The 22,919-nt window shown below is 34.0% G+C and overlaps 3 protein-coding genes across 5 annotated transcripts in view; 2 read left to right on the top strand and 1 right to left on the bottom strand.

The window, feature by feature from the left end:
* The window catches only part of LOC134267615 (leucine-rich repeat and transmembrane domain-containing protein 1-like), a 65,644-nt gene extending 51,440 nt beyond the window's left edge, over positions 1 to 14,204 (bottom strand). For 2 of the 3 annotated variants that reach the window (XM_062749814.1, XM_062749830.1), the window contains exon 1: positions 5,981 to 6,234. In XM_062749814.1, coding sequence (XP_062605798.1) covers positions 5,981 to 6,171 — 191 coding nt within the window. In that variant the 5' untranslated portion in view covers positions 6,172 to 6,234. Of the gene's footprint in view, positions 1 to 5,980; positions 6,235 to 13,936 lie in introns of those variants that run through there. The other variant, XM_062749821.1, reaches the window with a different exon arrangement.
* A 2,452-nt stretch (positions 14,205 to 16,656) lies between these two features.
* LOC134267606 (uncharacterized) lies at positions 16,657 to 19,776 on the top strand. The gene has a single exon (XM_062749811.1). The coding sequence runs from the start codon at positions 16,657 to 16,659 to the stop codon at positions 19,774 to 19,776; it is 3,120 nt and encodes a 1,039-aa protein (XP_062605795.1).
* A 1,513-nt stretch (positions 19,777 to 21,289) lies between these two features.
* On the top strand, positions 21,290 to 21,985 carry LOC134267596 (uncharacterized). The gene has a single exon (XM_062749801.1). It carries the CDS (start codon positions 21,290 to 21,292, stop codon positions 21,983 to 21,985), a length of 696 nt encoding a protein of 231 aa, XP_062605785.1.
* Positions 21,986 to 22,919: the final 934 nt, after the last annotated feature.

Genomic DNA, 22,919 nt, shown 5'->3' with positions numbered 1-22,919 from the left:
GGAAAAATCTTTGAAAATCTACTCAAGAACTACTGGGCCAGAAAAGCTGAAACTTATGTGGAAGCATCCTGGGGTAGTGTAAATTGTTCAAATCATGACCCCTGGAGGTTGGGCGGGGCTACAATGGGGAATCAAAGTTTTACAATGTTTTACAAAAAAAGCACCCTATGGTAGTGTAGATTTCAAATTGTATAAATTATGATCAGTTGGGTAAGTTTGGGTCACAATATGTACCCGGTATTACAAGGGGGAATCTGGTAAAGAACGGAATGGTCAAAGCTTCTCAGGTGAGCGATGTGGCCCATGGGCCTCTTGTAATTGAGGTACTAATGACATGAAATTGTGTTAATTAGTAGTTCCAGATGAATTTTCTATTTACGGACATTTCAAGATATTACATAGGAAAAATACCATGTCTCATTTAAACAAAAATTAATAGTTAAGAGCGTATTTATTTTTAATTGTACATATGTATAATCTACTGGTTAGGGTTTTCCAATTTTTGCATTCTTTTATAGTAAAAAGGTTATGCAGATACTACATACTCTCATTTTTATATTTCCATATACATGTACTTACAGTATCAATAAATTTGACAAACCGTCGAGGGCATAGTCTCCCAGTGTGCTTATCTGATTCCATTGAAGTTCTCTGAAAATTATTCCCTAAAATTGTTTTCAATAATTTATCATCAGAGATTCCTGTAGTATTTTATCTAAAAACTTATTATGCAATAAAACATTATTCATCATTATATAGTCTACTTATAGACTCGAACAGTTCATAACACAGTAATTCAAGACGTATTCACCGGAGTGTCAGTGATCGTGGAGCGGTATTGTGACGTCTCAATGAATACATCTAATAAAATTGAAAAACAATTAATGGAAACCGTTGCAACGGTCGAAGTATGCTAAAGGTATAAGCAGGAAATATTTAAGCAAGTCTATTGCAGAATTATTAATTTTCTTAATATTTCGACGTCATCTACACAAAGGATGGAATACACGGAAGTCTTCAGTTGTTATCTGGACATTATACTGGCGTCGCGCACGGTGTTGGTGTCAAAAAGGTTAAAATTACTATTGTGGCGGCATTTGCACTATTTGCACTATTTTCATAATTTCAAAACAATTCACTATATGAAACCTATATAACATTCGCTCGGTAATTGTACACTTAATACATTTTAACAAAAATATTGGTTAAAAAATTCCATTTGTCAAAGATATTGATTTGACTATTCCGTCAATTACATGAAAAACGCATGTAGATCGGTAACAGGGGCGTCGCACACGCAATTACAAAATGTTGATAACTTCCTTAAAACAAACAATACAAACATAAAATTTGGTAGAAAAATTAAAATACGATGTAGATGATGTAAATTATTAAGATTGTAATGTCATTCAATCCGTATGCTTTGAACCGTCAACGCGTCACTCAAAATCCAAGACAGAGGTGTAAATTCTACAAAATGTTGCCATGTTATTAAGAAAAAGATCTCGAGGGGGGTGGGGGGTGGGGGGTGGGGGGGAGGTAGTGGCCAACTTTTTCAAAGGCACGTTACTTTCAATTCCATTGAAATATTACTTCAAGAGAAATGCTGACTCATTTGTTGAACATTGAATGAAATGCCATAAAATGAGGTTTAATATTATTTCAATATAGCTGTGATTTTGTTCTTCATTAAAAAGTATGGGGGGCACAGACATACTCTTGCCCCCCCCCCCCCTCAATAAAAAAAAATTCGCAAGTTAAAAAAGCTGCCTCCCTGTGACTACGCCTATGAAAGTAAAACATGCGCACTGTATACTGTAGTACACTGTATAAGTATATAACTATATATCCTTGTACCATTCCGGGTCCGAATTAAGACACAAGAAAAAAAAATTACGCAAACGTAAATTTATGGTAAGATAATAATTATGATTTCAAATTTGAACATGCATGCAAAAGGACAGAGAGAGTTAAGACCTTAAATATCTGCATCAAAGTACGGCCACGTATAATACGTGTATATATTTCCCTTTTGGATTTTTCTTAAACTAAGAGCCCTTTTCTCGCAGATTGAAACAGACACATTTTAATCATTTTTATATAGACTGTGAGGAGAAACATAAGTAAAATACAGTTGATACTTTGTAAGACAGTCCATGATTATATCCGACCAGAAGAGAAGTTAATTGAATCCTGGGATCAATTAAGATGAACTCATAAATATTTAAATAAAAGCCAAGTTTATAAAATCATGAAAACTATTTTACCGTTACTCAAGACCCATTCAACAAATATTGATTGATTGATTGATTGTATATTGTTTATCGTCCCTCTTGAGAATTTTTCACTCATATGGAGACGTCACTGTATGTCGGTGAAGGGCTTCAAATTAAGACCTATACTCTTCACTCAGGGCCATTGAGCAGTGAGGGTTCTTTATCGTGCCAGCGCCTACCGTGACACGGGACCTACGTTTTTAAGGTCATATCCGAAAGACCCGTGACTTTCACTTCTAGTGCCGAGCGCTTGACGAAGGAACAGTCACTACCTTTGTTTACGTCTTAGGTATGACGCGGCACCGTGAACGATTGAAAAAATAGTAGAATAATTTATTTGTTGTATTATATATCCACACTAACTACTAATGAGAGTTTAACTAAATGTGTTTTCAATGAATTGCACTATATGCATGTAATTGGAGGTATTACTGGGTTTTTATTTTTTCTTCGTAAAAAATGTTAAGGAAAAAAGCAACGTCAAATTAATTTTCCAGAAATTCACGTAAAATAACGTCATTTTGACGTTACCGAAACTGACACCAACACCGTGCGCAACGTCACTGTCTTACAAATATCTGTATTTATCTGGTAAATAACAAACCATATTCACCATTGAAAAAATCCATAATTGTATATGAAATTTTGTTTTAGATATCTGATATAATTTTATAATGATGCTTTATAACATTAGCTATGTCAAATAAGGTGTTTCGGGGCATAATTTGTAGGTACACAAGATAAAAAAAGCATATTTCGATTATTTCCAATTAACAATTATGAAAAGCAGTCATAAATATCACAGTTTTTTTTCCATATCAGACAAAAAAAAAATATCCAGATTGCCTACAGTCTTTCAGAAAACGATAATTTGAATGTACATGACCTCTTCTAAAAAATAATGCTCATTTTTTATAGGAATTGGGACTACTTTTTATGTAATTTCAAATTGAATCCATGAAAATACTTTAATTAAACTACAGTTATTTGACCAGTTCCGAATAAGAAACTGATTCGGCAGTGCTATAAATATATGAGGCATCAAGATCTAAGTTTTTGTCAAGGTAGTTTAATGACTTGTGGAATCAAATATTGTATAATAAAAGTTCACCCCCCCCCCCCAATAAAAAAAAATTTTTCGAAAGTTAACAGAGGTGTCAATTTTACCAGTAAAAAATAAGCCGACGACTTCCGAATATGCTTGGGGTACCTATTCAATTCAACCCTAAATGAAAAATAAAATACGCCCCATATATGCCTTGAAAATGTTAATTTGATAGCTTACTAATAAGTTATTCGTATTTTCAAAGTATAAAGAGAAACTAGGGGAAGGGTGAGCACTGAGCTCATTTTAATGATACCTCACGCCTCCTACATATATATGATTATCATGACAAAGTCTATTTTTGCTCTGGAATATGAATTTATAATAGTGCTTAAAATGGGTATTCGTAACTAGTAAAATGACAACACGAAAATATTCCGATATCTGTCAGTGTTATTTATTTTAGACAAGTTTTCAGTATTAGTTAGAGTACATATCAAACTTACTTTTGATACGTGGAATGTTGTTTTATTTGAAAAAAATGGTGTCTCTACACAAGTTTTTCTGCAGATGTACACGTCACAGTGATTCAGATATGTTGGATTGTAAAAATATGTCGACACTTTCATGTACAAAAACGAAACCGAACTGCGGCTAAAAATCAAAACTTTGCATAATTCAAAAACTCGTCAATAAGCCTTCGTATCATAGGTATCAATTTATTTAACACCTTTGAATGTGTTAATTTATCAGCTCTTATTATCAGAAACATTACTGCTTTTATATATTTGACTCTTTGAAAATTTAATTTCAGTATCTGTATATTCAACAAACCGTCGAAGACAAATATTATCTTCAAACGTGGTGATTTTTTTTTCCTCCAAAATTTTATGAAAATGTACAAAAAACATTCCACTGTATTAAACATTTTCTTTTAAATATAACCTGTACCATTCGGAAAAGTGAGATATGCTCATAACAGTCATTACTGATCAATAAGTAGGGTTGATGGTGGTTCTGACCAGTGAAGACAGAATGCTTACTTCTCTTTGGCACACGATTCCAACTACTGTATACCCCAATTAGCAGAAATTTTAGTGAGGATTTAATTTTGGCATTATTAGCCAGGGTGTTGATATCGCTTAAATTATTTATCGCTAAAAAATAATTGCATTTTCTTTGTAATAGCTTCTATAGAGAGCATTTTAAAATCGCCAAAATTACATCTCGGTAAGATTAAAGTACCAATTTTGAAGTACAAATCGCAAAATTTGTCTCACTCTAAAATTTCCGCTTTAACGGTTTAATTCTTCCAGAGTTAAGTGAAATGCCCTTTACATAATTTGTTTTGTTTAGTGAATTAATTATATTCGTCAAAGAAGATTTCCTGATATATTGGTCAACTCGATAAAGAAATTGAAGCTTAATCGTCATACTATAATTTGACTTAAGTTAATGACAAACGTGGATGACTAGGGAAGGGCTCTTCAAGAATTAGAAAAAAAGTTAATTGTATTTGGTAAAATTAAATTTCTTGTGGAAAATCTTCAAATAGTTATAAAATGTAAAATAAAAGTTTCAAGAATGTATTATGCGTGGACCTTTTTTTAAACAGAATGAGGGATTAAATGTTTAAACACCTCCATTGTACTAGATCTCACTTCTGATATATTCAAGGTCCATGTTTGCTATGCTCAAAATAGGTATTATTTCAATAGATTTATGACCTGTATTACCGATCATTACTTTTAATTGTTTTTGTTGAACTTTTTTTATATTAACAAAGTTTATTCAAAAAGAATCATTATCGTATTCGAAGTGATTAAATCAATCATTATGATTCTAAATCAATGCTACTAATTTATTAGCTATCAGAAATTCATCAATGCAATCAAAAGATTTTGCAAATTTGAAATATTTGTTCCGAATAATTTTATGTTGAACTTTTATGAAACTATCCCTTTCTTTTCAGCTATTAAAAACAAGATCTCCTTTTCCTTTCTAAGTGAAAGGGGTTTCATAATAACGAGAAGCATGTTCAAAAATAGATTTGAAAATATTTTGAAAATAGATTTGAGATAGTCCTATATTTTTCTATTCCATTGTTATATCTTATAACTCTTCTAAAAGTTAGTCCATTCAGAGTAGAACAACCATAATACAAGATTTTATTACAAAAGATTTACATAATAATAATATTCTCAAATATCATAGTCTGGAACGGCTATAAGTAACAGTACATCAGAAAAAATTTTACGCTAGCCTATAAGCTCTTGACAGATTTTAATTAAATCTTAATCATTAATTATTTTTAATTATTTTTATCATCAATACCACATGTTAGAAATTAACATTAGCTTTATTGCTAACATACCTTAATATATATGAACTGATATTTACACCTTATCAACATTCCCATACTAGCAGATTACATTATTTTCATATTTAAAAAAAATCTTTTATCTATGTTTTATTTCACGTTTTCAATTACAATATAATCATCATGTTACATTACATTTGTAAATTAACTGATGTCTATTATGAATTAACATCACTTTGAATAAAAAAAAAATAGATCAAAAGTAACACACAAGAATACATCTGCTACTTTTGTTCTACTTACATGTAAGAATACTTTAAAACAGTTACTTATAATTACAAGAAACAAGTATCTGTGGGGATGTTGGTAGGTACTTCAGTTAACCCTTTACCACCACAGCTTACATATGTCCCATTACAGGAGGTACTCCTCCTACAGTAACAGCCACTAGGACAGGCCCCAGTCACAGGTTCGTAGATCAGAACACAGAGAACTAACGTCCACACAATCAGATTCATTTTGGGAATCATGACGATATGTTCCCCATGAATTCTTTATCACTCGGCAAACGTTTCAATTAGCGTGATAATTAATTCCTCTGTGTTAATTTAATACGGAAACATTTCATTAATGGCATTTGTGTTTCAGATATTGACGCTATTATTTTAAAGTATATATTAGGTTCACATTAGTACTACGCATATAGATAAAAAGGATCACATGTTTTAAAAACTTCAAAGATTAATTGATTATGGACTTAATGCTCAAGTGTATCAATGAAATAAATGCAGATAGAATACAAATAATTTTTTTTTACAATCTAAAAGTGTTATATTTTTTCTAAAGGTGAAAAGGAATGATTTCATTGTAGGCTAGTATTAGACTGAAGAATTAAATGTTGATGAAAATATACATTTCCAATGATTTTTTTCATCTGACAACCACATTTTCTATGTTAATCAAGATACTGTTTTTTTTATTTTTTTTTCCTATTGCACAATTGACATAAATGAAGCAAAAAAAGAACATGAATCATTTATATTTGATCCTTAGCGATAGTACCCGTTTTAAATGATAAATAATAAATTGACCAATGCAATATCAAATTTCAAAATAACTCCAAAATACCTTTAAGATGACAGGAACTATGAAATTAAAAAGTGTGATAATTGATAACAGGGAAGTTTTTGGCATGTTGTGTGTATGTTTTGTACATGGGTTAAGTGGTTGTTTAATGTCAAATGATTGATCTAATTAAATTTGTGTAGTGACAAGACCATCAGCAATTTGATTTTAGTGTACAACCTACGGGTGTAGAGGAAGAGAGACAGGAAAAATAAATACATTTTATCAATCAAGAGTATGTTTACGATAAAAAAATATTCTATAGTCAAAATCAAAAATAAAAGGTCACTGACTGAAATATGATAATATTAATGTACATATGAAAAAAGTTTAAGGATACATTATCTGGATTTTACAATATACGTATTTCCATTGGAATCTGATTTATACAGTAAATACTAATATATACTATTTTCATGGAAAAGGTACTATATTTGAATAATAATGGGTGTCTTTCTGTATATATTAACTGTAAATTTAATTGTTTATCTTAAAGTAAATAAAAACTCTGAAGGTTCATTCCCAATGAAAATTCTAAGAACAATTATATAATGCTTAGTATTATATGAATGAATATAAGATCTTTGGTAAGGTAAAACTTAAAGCATACATAGACTCCCTAAATATTTTCTACGAATTAAAAAAAGCAGTTTGAAAGGGAGGGGGTATTTTCGATATAATGAAGATCATCAATTTTCTTATTACACTTTATTTTTATGAGTTCTATTGATTGATTGATTGTATACTGTTTAACGTCCCTCTCCGGAATATTTCACTGATATGGAGATGTCACCATTGCCGGTGAAGGGCTGCAAATTAAGGCCTATGCTCGGCACTTACGGCCTTTGAGCAGGGAGGGATCTTTATCGTGCCACACCTGCTGTGACACGGGGCCTCGGTTCATACGGTCTCATCCGAAGGACCGCCCCATTTAGTCGCCTCTTACGACAAGCAAGGGAGTACTGAGGACCTATTCTAACCCGGATCCCTACAGGAGATTGTGAATTCTATATTTTGTATTTTAAGGCGAGACTGCTGTATACATCCGATGCTTCATATAACTGAACATTTTCGGAATCTCATACACCTGACACCGTACTACGGACTGCGGACTTTCGAACAAAAGACCGCTTTCAGGGAATGTATAGAAATACGTTTTTGGTGTTTCTTAAAGCCACTTACTCTTAACGAGGCTGGGGGGTGGCAGCCATTTTCAGACTATTTCTATCTCCTTTAAAAGAAGAGCTCCATATAAAGTTATAGAAAATGATCAAAATTTAAAACTAAAATTTATGATTTTTTTCTTTGTCAAATGAATGTTGACAGCTTAAGATACCATATCAAAAAAAATAAGTTAAATCTGGTGGTTACTTTCTTGTTAAATTGTTGACCCCCCAGCCTCCTTAAAGAGGCACATATTATCTTACACAATAAAAGTACGTCATTACATAGAAAATGTATAAAAATAAATTATAAGATTGATCAAATGGTTTATTACACCAGTCCTTACAAGGAAAAGATAGATCAAAAACCTTACTGACAAACAGAACCTCCTGAGGGGAAGTTAAGATCTGTTGTGAAGTCACCTTTGAAAAAATTATTTATCGGTTTTATCTAATTACGAAAATAATTCAAACCCGAGTATTTTTTTTCCATTATTAGAACCCTTAGAAGTCTTAATATATCTTTTAAGAATTAAGGAATTAATTGAATATAATCCACAGTATTTTATATTAATATGTTTTTTCTTTAAGAATTAGGGATATAGTGTACCTATTTTCACTATTCTCGGATTTTTTCCATGCATGTGGCACAATTTAAACATGAAAAAAAATAAATGAATCAACATAACAACAAGCGTAATTTGTGTTTATTGAGTAATTAAAATGTATCTATATGCATTTTGATTATATGCACAAACGTGTAGGTATTGTACAAGTATCTGCGATACTTTTTAGTAATGTGAAGAGATCAAAGATTGTATTGGAATCTTCAGGGGCGTAGGCCTCGAAGCTTCCATTGGGGCAATGAGGCAAATGCCTTACTAAATTTTTCAGCAACATTTCCCTTCCATGATTAATTAATAATACATCGCAGAAAAGTGGAAAATTTCTTAAATCCAAATGTTTTTTATTTATCTTTAAATAAATCTATAAATTACTGTTCTGCCTCAAATTTCATGAGATCGGGCTCTATAGTTCTAAAGCCTATTTTTTTGGAAAGATATATATGGACCACAAGAACAAGGGACAGATAAAGTTGAAAACCTTTCTATTGAAAAAGAAATAAGAAATATGAATCAAGAATTTCACAAACACTGAAACTAGTGAATAATTTAGAATTTTCCAAATGATGCCGAATTCAGTCACTGATTTTGTGAATAAAAAGGCCCGTAACTCTAAGGTTCAAGTATTAAGCATCAAGGGGGGGAGGGTAAAATCACTTTATATCAACTTCTGTGCGCAAATTTTAAAACTTTTGTTTAAATTTAAAGCATAAAATTAAATGAAATTGAATTGGAGATATTTATAAAACTGTAACACATGCACAGAAATAGAACGTTTTTATGATAATAAGATCCCTTTGTTAGTTTTGGATTAATACGAATCGTTCTCAAAAATGCTAAAATTCTTTTTGTTCATTTTAGTCCAACTGGTTAGATAAAAAGGGTGCATTTTTAATACGTATTTTTCTTTAAATAAATATCAATAAATTGATCTTAGTCTACCCCTTCCCCCCGACACACATGCACACACACCCTATTCAGGTGATAGATATTCACTGTCTACCTTGATACACTTAATGAGTAAAATCACTTATTAGTCATATACTAAACAATTGAAAATAGAATTTAGTGAAATATACCATCATTCATTTATCATGTTAATCATATTTTTAAGTTAAGTTATTGAGAAGTTTGGAAAATAAACAACATATTCTGGATTAGATAAACAATAAGCAGTATGCATGTTTATCTAAAATATTTTTAAGAAGGTTTAAATACTCTAGAACTTTGTAGGTTTGCAAGAGGTTAATTGTATCTTCATAAAAATAATTAATAATAGTATTCTACTCGAATAGTAGAATTGCATTTATCAATTTTAAAAAGAAATGCAACACGTAGAGGTATATTCGTTAAATGACGCTTTTGACATGTTCCCTTCCCTGTAAAGTCCGCAGTCTGTAGTACGTTGTCAGGTGTACGTGATTCCGAAAATGTTCACTAGTTAAATATATGCGAGAATAAGATTCTTGTGAAAAGATCGTGTTGTATAATAACGCAAAATAATTTCTCGTAGAAAAAGTTATTTCTAATATTCGGTCCAGTTAAGGCCTTTAGAAAAATGGGACTGCACCTGCTGTCACACTGTTCCGGTTTTACTAAATGGACAATAAGCAAACTGTAGTAGTTTAAAGGTGCATGGAGACAGATTTTAAGATAATATTTTCTGTATAATATCATGTCTTATATACTTTAATAGCATATCACATAAAAGTATATTAAAAATTTTGTTTTCATCTTAAAGTTATTGAAACTTTAAATTTTTAGATGGGTTTGGTTGACACATCGTTGAACTTTACCTTTTATTCTTAATACTAAGGTAAAGTTACAATTTTGTTGTGTATTCATGAAAAATATAAAGACTTTAATCCAGAAAAATAATTATGTTCACAGTAGAGATGTTAGAAAGCAAAACCCTTCACACGTATCGTCATTCCGCGCTAATTGTTGTGTACAGAGTTTAGCAAATTGATCGCATTCGTGAAATGTACACAGTTTTTGTAAACACTAAACAGAGCACGAGCTCTGTTATTGTTGATGTTTGCTATTCACCAGGTGCGCTCAACTGTTAAAGTCTGCCCACCACAACCTCACTGACTGACAATATTTTGCTTTCAAACTTTTCTTCTCTGAATGTCCTGGATTGTAGTTTTATTTTTTTCGCAAGAATGTTATTGTCGCATATATTTTACTAGTTACATGACATGTAGCATCGGATTTATACAATAGAAACACGCATTCGTGAAATTTTAGTTTCGCTTTTAAAATCTAAATTAAACTTCATATCTGTAGCAATTTACCTTTTAAAATATTTCATTTCCTTCAACAAAGGAACACAGTTTTTATTTCGATCCCTGTCTGTGTTTCGAAAGTGTGCGATAATCTGATAAGGCTGTCAATAGGCGTTTACTAGTAAATTCTGCCGATATTGATATTCAAATGAGAGGATTTCAGGCCAACATGTTTTAACTGGTTTTAATGATGTGACTGCAATGTTATGAAATAAGATAAAGAAAGAGTTGTTTAGAAAAAGGATTATGTATTTGCTAAAGCTGCAATTTCTCTACTTTGGTCTCTATTGCAGCCCTGAGGGCCGGACAGCTCTATGCATATAAATTTAACTTTTGGTTTATGAGGATTGAGGTTAAATAAGTTATTCAGATTTAAATGTTATCTAAACATTAAAAAAATATACATTAGAGGGTTTTTCCCCTTTTACACGCAAAATTACAAAAGATTACGAGATACATAATATATTAACCTCCATGAGTTACATCTTTGAAAATATATATGATTTTAGGCCATATATAATATAAAAAGTTGCTTATCATTACTACCGACATAACGACAGGTCCCCCTTTTTTTCTCGAACACTGGATTTTATAATTACGTATCCGATAAAAACGCACGTTACACAGTTTTTGTTTAGTTTTCATTAAGTCAAATCTATCTTTGACGATAGGAGAAGCGTGTTTCTGATTCTAATTTATATTTCATGCAGCCAACAGTTACTTGAGGAAATTATAAAGTTCAAAACGATATCGTGTTTGTTTGATTTTTATCCGTTTGGAAGCTTAATATTTTCATGACTAGAGTTTCGATCTTTCAGACGCATAACTTTATCAGACTAGTCGAAGCGGTTCGGTTCGATGCATGATCCAGACTAATTTCTATTATTGCCTGAAGATTTAATCTATAGATAAATGTTTATGCACATCTAAAGCATGATATCTTACTAAATCATTTATTTACAGGGCGACAATTGATGGCTGACATCAATGATTTCTTGCCTCTACTTGTATTATCTTTGAAAGAATATGTTACGGTCAACGTTTTTCTTCATATATCTCGAAGGTTATAGGTCAAAGTTGTTTGTATTCAATTACAGGTTTTGCCAAAAGGGTTAAATATGTTAAGAATGAAAGTCCTCGTACTTAATTACCGTTCAAAAGTATGTAAATCTCCAATGTCAAGGTCAAAAGGTCAAAGTTGTTGGTATCCAATGAAATGTCTTTCCACAAAGAATATATATGGAATTAAAGTCCTAGTACCTATAGTTTAAAGGTTATGGTCACATTTAAAGTTTGGAAATTTTGCGTGTAAAATTTTGTTATGCTCCAAGATCAAGGTCAAAAGGTCAAATGTGGTACCCAAAGAGAATTCTTGTCACAAGGAATACACATGTGAAATATGAAAGTCATAACTCCACTAAATCAAAAGTAATGGGCAAGGTTCACGTTTTTGTGACTGACGTAAAGACAGACTGACTTACTGACAGACGAATAAGAATTAATGTCTCCTCGCTTTTGCAAGAGCGAGGAATAATAATATTTCTATTTGATCACATGATAGTTTAGAAAAAAATAATAATAATTCCTGATGATCATGAAGCAGTCAGCCTTAATAGTAATTTTTCATTCGTTCAATGATTGATTGATTGATTGTATACTGTTTAACGTCCCTCTCCAGAATATTTCACTGATATGGAGACGTCACCATTGCCGGTGAAAGGCTGCAAATTTGGGCCTATGCTCGGCACTCAGGGCCATTGAGCAGGGAGGGATCTTTATCGTGCCACACCTGCTGTGACACGGGGCCTCGGTTTATAGGTCTCATCCGAAGGACCGCCCCATTTAGTCGCCTTTTACGACAAGCAAGGGGGTACTAAGGACCTATTCTAACCCGGATCCCCACGGGGTTACACTAGTTCAATGAATATCTGCTATTAATTGACTTTAACTAGAAAGGGATTTACCAAGAAAAATTTACAAAAATTTTATAACCTAAGCAGAAATTGATTATCATAGATTGTATTGAAGTCTATAGAAGGAAGGAAGTTTTTTAAGAAAAAAAAATAAATACTACAAATATCAAAAAATGCTATGGTGGAAAGATGTATTAGATCATTGGGAATAGAAAAACAATCAGAAATAATTTTTTTACCAGACAGATTTTTGTGAAATTAATTTTTATTGAGTAAATTCAAAGGGAGATAACTCGTCAAGGGCAGGAAGAGGTCATAAATTAGGACATGTCCCACTCTTACATTCTGATACTAAAAGATGAAAATTAGTTCTAACTATACCGAGTATTCAGCCCATGCATATCTATTATGCATTCAATTCCATTGAATCTGAGGATTATATGGATCGGATACCTTAACATCAAGATATGAATTTCCTTTCTAAGTGAAAGGGGTTTCATAATAACGAGAAGCGTGTTCAAAAATAGAGTTGAGATAGTCATATTTTTCCATTCCATTGTAATATTACTAATCTTATAACTCTTTTCTAAGAGTAATTCCATTAAGAGTAGAAGAACCATAATGCATGATTTTATGGAAAAAGATTTTCATGATAATAATGTTCTCCAATATCATAGTCTGGAACGGCTATCAGTAACAGTACATCAGAAAAAAAATTACGCGACCATGTAAGCTCTTGACAGATTTTAATGAAATCTTAATCATTATTTTTTTTTTATTAAAATCTTTATCATTTATACCTTATGATAGAAATTAACAATAGCTTTATTGCTAATATACCTTAATATATACAAAGTGGTACTTATGCTTTATAAATTTTCCCATACTAGCAGATCACATTATCGCCATACTTAAAAAAAATCTTTTATTTGTTTATTTCAAGTTTTCAATCACAATATTATCATTATGTTATTTAAAATAAACTTTTTTAAGACATATTTTATTTATGTTTCATTTTCAAGTTTTTAATGACAATATAATAATCATGTTAAATCAAACTGATGTCTATAATGAATTAACATTACTTTGAATATAAAACAAATAGATCAAAAGTAACACACAAGCATACATCTATTACTTTAGTTCTACTTACATGTAAGAATACTTTGAAACAGTTACTTACAATTCACATGTATCTGTGGGGACATTGGTGGGTACTTCAGTTAACCCTCTGTTCCAACAGTCTACATATGTCCCATTACAGGAGGTACTCCTCCTACAGTAACATCCACGAGGACAGGCCTCAGTCACAGGTCCGTACATCACAACACAGAGAACTAACGTCCACACAATCAGAGTCATTTTGGGAATCAAGACGATATGTTTCCCATGAATTCTTTATCACTCAGCAAACGTTTCAATTAGCGTGATAATAAATTTCTCTGTGTTAATCTAATGCGGAAATATTTCATTAATGACATTTGTGTTTCAAAAATTGAAGCTACATGTATTATTAAGTATGTGTTAGTTTCACTTTAGATAGCACTACGCATATAGATAAAAAGAATCACATATTTTAAAAACTTCAAAGATTGATTATGGACTTAATGCTCGTGTATCAATGAAATAAATGCAGATATAATACAAATAAAATTAAAAAAAATTAAAAATGTAAATCTTTTATATCTTTTCTATAGGTGAAAAGAATTGATTTCATTGTAGTCTAGTATTAGACAGAATGAATTAAATGTGTATGAAATTCACATTTCCAATGATATTTTTCATCTGACAACTACATTTTCTCTGTTAATCAAGGTATTGTTTTTATTTAATTGTTTTTTGTTTTTTTTTGCTATTGAACATTTGACATAAATGAAGAAAAAAAAACATGAATCATTTATACTTGATCCCAAAGTTGTAGTACCCGTTTTAAATGATAAATAATAAATTGACCATTGCAATATCAAATTTCAAAATAACTCCAAAATACCTTTAAAATGACAGGAACTACGAAATTAAAAAGTGTAATAATTGATTACAGGGAAAATTTTGGCATGTTGTGTGAGTGTTTTGTACAGAGGTCAAGGGGTTGTTAAATGTCAAATTTTTGATCTAATTAAATTTGTGTAGTGACAAGACCATCAGCAAGTTGATTTTAATGTACAACCTACGGGTGTACAGGGAGAGAGACAGGAAAAATATATACATTTTATCAAACAATAGTATGTTAACGGTTAAAAAAATATTCTATAGTCAAAATCAAAAATAAAAGGTCAATGACTGAAATATGATAATATTAATGTACATATGAAAAAGGTTTAAGGATTCATTATCTTGATTTTACAATATTTGTATTTCCATTGGAATCTGATTTATACAGTAAATACCTATTCTGTTTTCATGGAAAAGATACTTTGTTTGAATAATAATGGGTGTCTGTCTGTAAATTTAATTGTTTATCTTAATGTAAATTTAAGTCTGAAGGTTCAATGTCAATGAACATTCTAAGTACAATTATATAATTCTTAGTATTGTATGATTGAATATGAGATTTTTGGTAAGGTAAAATTTAAAGCACACATGGACTTCCTAAATATTTTTTCTACGAATAAAAAAAAAGCAGCAGGGAGAGGGGTATAATGAAGATCATAATTTTTTTTATTACACTTTATTTTTGTGAGTTCTATATTTGGTATTGTAAGGCGAGACTGCTGTATACATCCGATGCTTCATGTGACTAGTAAAATATATGCGAGAATAATATTCTTGTGAAAAGCTCATGTTGTATAATAACGCAAAATAATTTCTCGTAAAAAAGTGATTTCTAATATGCGGTATAGTTAAGGCCTTTAGAAAAATGGGACTGCACCTGCTGTCACACAGTTCCGGTTTTACTCAAAAGACAATAAACAAACATTAAGAGTTTAAAGGTGCACGGAGACAGATTTTAAGTAATGGCGGTGAGCAAGACGGACGTTTGGTAGACGGCTCCGTAGAGACTGGCAATATTGGTGTAGTACCCGCTTTATACATATCAAAAGTATGTTTCTATTTTAGACACTGAAAAAACCTCTACTTTTGTGAGTTATTATTGATATTTGTCGTTTGTGGGACATAATTTATGGAGAGTTCCGTGTTCGAGTAGTGCACGTGAAAAGTGTTCATGTGAATCGGTTCAGTGTAGTGTTGTGCAGTAAACAGATTACCGGTGCTTGAAAACAAAACTTGGGGTTTAAAAATGTCCGTCAGCCAGGGTAAAAATAAAAGTCGGGAAATAGGAGTGCATCTGCCAATGTTAGTATTAGTGATGATACAATCGGTGAAAAACAGTCGGAAAAACAATCAGAAGGTGGTGAGATATTGAAAAGTATATTGGCGGATCTAAAATCTTTGAAAGAAAGCGTCAAGAAAACGGTGAAAAATGATGATCTGAAAATTATTGTTAGTACCATTGTGAAAGAAATCATTTCTGACCACAATAAAGAAATGGAGGTAATGTATGTATCGTTAACGATATTCCGGAACTTTTAGAGTCGGACATTATTTTTCATTGTTTACAGTCAACGGAAGTTTGTTTTGTTTACCTCATGGATAGACGATCCTGTGTTTGTGATATTATAGCTCAGTAATATTTATTTTGGATCCATCAATGTGTAAGTAGACACTGTTTTTGTGACTAACGCGAAGTACGGACCAATGATTATTGTGATTATTGTGTTGTTAAACTATACAGTGGCATTCAGTATAACCCACGCTGCTCTGAAAAATCTACGGAACGACGTTATCATCATAATGTGATTATATTTTGTTTTATTTTAAATTCAGGTTGAAACATTGGAATAAATCGTTACAACATATGGTTTAATTTGTTACTGAGCCATACATTTCAACACATTGGAGAACATGGGAGAGGAAATTAGGAAGATGTTACGGAAAAAGCGAAGTACAGCAAAGGGAAGGTTCCACAGAATATATGGACTCCTTTTGGAGAAAATTCAGGATGAAGAGGAATCAGATATTGTCAAACAGATGCTCAGTGATTTGGAACAGTCATATAAAGATATGGAAGTACGACATAGTGAGTACCTAGAGAACTTTGATTCAGATGATGAAAATGATAAACCAAAGATGGACGAAGCAAACCATGACATGAACACTTTATACAAAGAGCTGTGTAAGGCCAGGTCCCTTTGTCTCAAATTAACTACCAAGAAAATCACATCGCAAGAGAAATGCGTGAAAGAACAATCCCTGAAAGTGAAAAAATTAGATCCGCCACACTTCAGCGGCAAGATTAGAAATTACCCGAGTTTTAAGTCAGACTATTTTACTCACATGATTCCAACATATGGAAAAGATCCCTTTGCTTTGAAGAATTCCTTATCTGGAGAGCCTTTTGAAATTATAAAGGGAGTAGATAATGACTTTGAGGAAATGTTTAAACGTCTTGATCTGAAGTATGGAAGACCAGAAAAGTTGGCGGACACCGTTCTGGCCGACATAAGGGCATTGAAGGCAGTTCCTGAGGGAGACAGCACAAAGTTTACAGAAATGGTGGAGATAGTGGAGGGATGTTGGTTGATTCTGAAGCGGATGGGTTTGGAAAAAGAAATGGACAATGCCACCATGATCAGTGAGATTGAGAAATTATTACCCTCTATCCAGAAGAGAGAATGGGCTTTGCTGAAACTTAGACTGAAGTCTACAACGTTTTCTGATTTGTTGAGATTCCTTTTGGATGAAAGAGCTGCAATTGAATATATGACTTCGGATATTCGAGAAAGTAATAATGGCAGTGTTTCTCGTAAAGGAAAAATCCATACTATTACCAGCTCACACGAGAAAAATGAGAAATTTGACGATTCCTTTGTCAATGTTATACAGAGTCAAATGCAGCAAAATGAACAGAAAATGCAACAGGTGATTGAAGGATTAGCACAAGTGACAGATGCGCTTCTTAATGGAAAACAGAGGGGAGCAATACACGATGCTTCCAGAAATGATGTCTCTTTCAGGAAAAAATGTTGGTATCACGAGACTGACAATCATTCTATTGGGGACTGCACCGGTTTTTCTGCTCTTGATGGAGAAACAAAGATGGAATTGCTGAAACGAAACGGTGCTTGTTTTAGCTGCCTGAAAAGTGGACATCTATCAAAAAGATGTAATAATAGAAAGCCCTGTGAAATCACAGATTTTCGTCAACAAAAATGCGGCAGATTTCATCATCCTTTCTTACATGGGGTGATAGTGAACGCGAGCGCACATCATCACAGTGTAAACATTGTTAATGAAGAGCAGGGAAAGAAGGGAGTCATTCTCATGATCAGCAAAATAGAGAGTGGTAATATCCCATTGACCACCTTATGGGATCCTGGTGCTAATATTTCTCTTTTAACTTTTGAATCCGCTAGGAAGCTTGGACTCAAGGGGCGTGAAGTGACATTATCAGTGACGAAGGTTGGAAACACATCTGAGTGTATTCAAAGCAAAGAATACTTACTGCCACTGACAGACATGTATGGCAAGGTCTGGCAAGTTAAAGTATATGGAAGGAACAAAATTACAGCAGATATTTCAAAGGTGGATGTTCATGGAGTTGTGAAATTCTTTAAAGGGATTAAAGAGGGAGATATAGTGAGACCAGAAGGAAAAGTGGACCTGCTTATAGGAGCTGATTGCTGCATCTTATTGCCTGAGAAAATTGATCAAATTGGAAATCTTCAATTGATGCGAAATCAATTTGAATACTGCATTAGAGGAAGTCACGCCAAGTTACGAGTACCTGTTACAACGGAGTCAAATCTTGTGTGCATTCATCATACTTCTGGAAGGATAATCGAACCAATACGGTTAAACCATGAGAGCCTTAAGAATGCTGTTGACAATTTTTTCGACATAGAAAGCCTGGGAACGCATTGTGTACCAAAGTGTGGAAGTTGCAGGTGCGGAAAGTGTCCACCTGGAAATGGAAGCTACACGTTAAAGGAGGAACGAGAGTTACATCTTATAAAGGAGGGACTTCAGTATGATGAAGCGGGCAAGAACTGGACTACTACGTACCCATGGATTAAGGATCCAAAGTCTCTCCCCAACAATATCAATGCAGCGGTATGTCGGTTGAAATGCACGGAAAGGCGCTTAGAAAAGGCGGGAAAAGAGTACAGTGAAGCATATGGTGACCAGATTGCGGATATGGTGCAGAGAAGCGTTGCAAGAAAATTAACGGCTGAAGAGATGCAAACTTATGAAGGACCTATCCACTACATTCCACACCATGAAGTCTTAAAACCAAATTCCAAGACTACACCAGTGCGGATCGTATTCGATTCATCGTCCTCGTACATGGGTCATGTTTTGAATGATTACTGGGCAAAGGGGCCAAATGTTCTGAACGACCTTTTAGGAGTTATTATCAGATTTAGGCAAAGAAAAATTGCAATTGCTGGAGATATCACGAAGATGTACAACGCAATCAAACTGTCGGAAAGAGATCAGCACACACACAGATTTGTCTGGAGGGACTTGCAGATAGACAGACCACCTGATCATTATGTCTTAATGTCAGTCACATTTGGAGATAGACCCAGCGGAGCAATCTCTACCATGGCCTTGCGAATGACAGCAGAAATGAATCGGGAAGAATATCCAAAGGCAGCTGAATTTGTTATAAAAAATAGTTATGTGGATGACTTACTCACTTCAGTGAATACTGTTTGTGAAGCCAAGGAAATAATTCTGAACACTGAAAGACTTTTAAGCTGTGGAGGATTTAATGTAAAACACTGGATTGTTTCTGGTGATCAAGATGACCACTTTGCAGGATTGAATGTGTTATGTGCCGAGCAGGAAAACATTCTTGGAATGATTTGGTTACCCAAAGATGATGTCTGGATGTTCAAGGCAAAACTGAACTTTTCGCCAAAAAGACGTGGAAAGCATACAGAGGATGATATTGAGGATGGACAATTACATCTAATTCCGGACAGTCTAACTCGCAGGACAGGTTGCAGGCATATATGATCCTCTTGGACTGGTTGCTCCATATGTATTGTCTGCAAAAATTCTCATGAGGACCATGTGTTCCAAAGAAAATCAAATTGGATGGGATGAGCCTATGAGTGAAGATATGAAAGCCAAGTGGGTTCAGTTCTTTACAGGACTTTATGATTTGCTGAATTTAACATTCAAAAGATGCCTTATGCCGGAAAACACAGAAGGTGATCCAATGCTTGTTATATTTTCGGATGGAAGTCAGCAAGCCTACGGTGCATGTGCCTATATCAGATGGCATACCGAAGATGACAAATACACATCGAGCCTAGTGATAGCAAAGAATCGAATTGCACCAGCAAAGCAGTTGTCTACCCCTCGTCTTGAACTCTGTGGAGCAGTGCTTGCGTCTAGGCTGCGTCAAAAACTAGTAACAGAAATGAATTTCAAATTCAGTAAGATTGTGCATATTGTCGACTCCATGATTGTAAGAGCGCAAATACAGCGAGAGAGTTATGGCTTTGGGACATTTGTGGCAACACGTGTTGCTGAAATACAAAGTACATCTGATCCCACTGAGTGGTGGTGGGTTCAAGGAGATCAGAACCCTGCCGACATGACTACAAGGGTTGCAGTAGCAAGTGCTTTAGGGACTGACTCTAAGTGGCAAAACAGGTCAGATTTTCTGAGAACTCCATTTGAATTTTGGCCAATAAGTCAAGAAAATACCATAGACAGCGATCAGATACCTGATATTATTGGGGTGACAATGTCAATCACTTCTGAGAATCGTTCTTCCCATGGATGTGCTGTTATAGACATAGAACGGTTTGCCAGTCTGAAGAAGCTTCTTCGAGTTACCAGCGTGGTTTTAGCCATTGTGAAATGGAAAACATTTAGAGGTATTTGTAGCAAGATCACTTCAGGGACATCTATGGAAGCAGAAAGGATTTGGGTTAAGCACGCGCAGGAAAAGTTACCAGATGATTGCATGAAAAAATTTCAAAGACTTGGGCCATTCATCAATCAAGATGGGGTTGTTTGCGTTGGACAGCGCATGGCTGAATGGATCAAACGATCATGGAACCAGAGAGAATTCTTTTTGCTGCCAAGAAAGGGTCAGTTTACGGAGTTAGTTGTGCGCAGTGTTCATGATGAAGATCATGCAGGATTGGAGGTGACGTTAGCAAAAATCAGAAGCAGATATTGCATTCCCGGAGTTCGAAAAATCATAAGACGAGTCAAGGAAAACTGTGTTGTGTGCAGAAAGCGGGATAAAGTAACAATACAACAACAGATGGGTGTTTTACCTTCATTCCGACTGAATCCAGCACCTCCATTTTATAATTGTGCCGTTGATATGTTTGGACCATATACCATACGTGACACAGTCAAAAGACGAACACATGGAAAGGCATATGGGGTATTGTTTAATTGCCTCAATTGCAGGGCTGTGTACATCGATTTGGCGGAAGGTTACGACACATGAAGTTTCCTTGTTGTATTCAGGAGATTTGTATCACTTCGTGGCAATCCAAAGCGAATGATTTCTGATGCAGGCACACAGCTAGTAGCTGCAGGCAAGGAATTGGATATGTTTGAAGTAGAATGGAACGTCATCAAATCTGCGGACGCTCCATGGGAGAATGATTGTAGTGAATCCTTAATCAAGTCTGTGAAGCGATGTCTGCAAATTGCTGTTGAGGATTCAATTTTAACGTTTTCAGAGTTGCAAACTGTGTTGTTTGAAGCTGCAAATTTAATAAATGAGAGACCTATCGGGACCAAGGTGTGTGACCCAAACGAAGGAACATACTTATGCCCGAATGATTTGCTGTTAGGGAGATCCACTGTTCGAGTTCCTCAGATGCAAATGGAAGAACGTTGCAATCCACGATTGAGATGGAAATTCATTCAACAGCTGGTTGATACCTTTTGGAAAAGATGGATTAGAGATTACTTTCCCACTCTTATTGTGAGACAGAAGTGGCATACAAGCAGGAGAAATCTGAAGCAGGGTGATCTTGTGTTAGTCCAGGATACAAATCTAATTCGTGGAAAGTGGAAACTTGCTCAAGTTGCCGAGGCAGAGCCTGGAACAGACGGAAAGGTACGAGACGTCACAGTGCGATACAAGAACGTGGGACCAGGTGCAAAGTATGACGGGTGTACTGACACTGTCATTCGCAGATCTGTTCATAGACTTGTAGTTATACTGCCAGTGGATGAATGTGATTAGTTGTGAACTTGTCAAGAAACGTCGGGGGGAGTGTATCGTTAACGATATTCCGGAACTTTTAGAGTCGGACATTATTTTTCATTGTTTACAGTCAACGGAAGTTTGTTTTGTTTACCTCATGGATAGACGATCCTGTGTTTGTGATATTATAGCTCAGTAATATTTATTTTGGATCCATCAATGTGTAAGTAGACACTGTTTTGTGACTAACGCGAAGTACGGACCAATGATTATTGTGATTATTGTGTTGTTAAACTATACAGTGGCATTCAGTATAACCCACGCTGCTCTGAAAAATCTACGGAACGACGTTATCATCATAATGTGATTATATTTTGTTTTATTTTAAATTCAGGTTGAAACATTGGAATAAATCGTTACAACAGATGGTTTAATTTGTTACTGAGCCATACAATGTATGAGGAAAGAATAAAATCATTACAAGAAACTATTGGTAAGCAAAGATCCGACATAGAAAAACAGAAAACAATGAAATCAAACAAATTGCCAACTCAGCTCTGGCTAAATCAAACTGGAACGAACAATACTCGAGAAAAAACAACATTAAATTACATGGGGTGAAAGAAATTAAAGGAAAAAATGTCATGGAGGTCGCACAAGAAATTATTAAGGGAAACACAGGGGTGGAAGTTCCGGAGAGTGATATCATCGCTATACATCGTATTCCGGGAAGACCGGGTTAACAACGGCCAATTCTGATGAAAATGAGAAACAATACAGCCAAAACCAGGATTATGATCCATCGGTCAGCCATGAAGAAAAACACGGATTCTTCGATTCGCCTCAGTGATGATGTGACCTACTTGAACAGAAAACTGATAAATAATCTACTCGAAAACCCCAAGATCAAGGCTGCATGGTATTCAACGGGCACATCTATGGCCAAGTGGGGGAGGAAAAGGTGGTGTTTGAC

The sequence above is a fragment of the Saccostrea cucullata genome, unplaced genomic scaffold (assembly GCF_032062105.1).
Source record: "Saccostrea cucullata isolate Sc308-1 unplaced genomic scaffold, CSIRO_AGI_Scuc_v1 ctg6554, whole genome shotgun sequence".
Lineage (NCBI taxonomy): Eukaryota > Metazoa > Mollusca > Bivalvia > Ostreida > Ostreidae > Saccostrea > Saccostrea cuccullata.
This window is presented reverse-complemented; position numbering and strand designations above follow the sequence as displayed.

Bases quoted from the DNA above. Each gene is read 5' to 3' on its own strand.
- LOC134267606 (XM_062749811.1), top strand. From the start codon at position 16,657: ATGGGAGAGGAAATTAGGAAGATGTTACGGAAAAAGCGAAGTACAGCA.
- LOC134267596 (XM_062749801.1), top strand. From the start codon at position 21,290: ATGATTTCTGATGCAGGCACACAGCTAGTAGCTGCAGGCAAGGAATTG.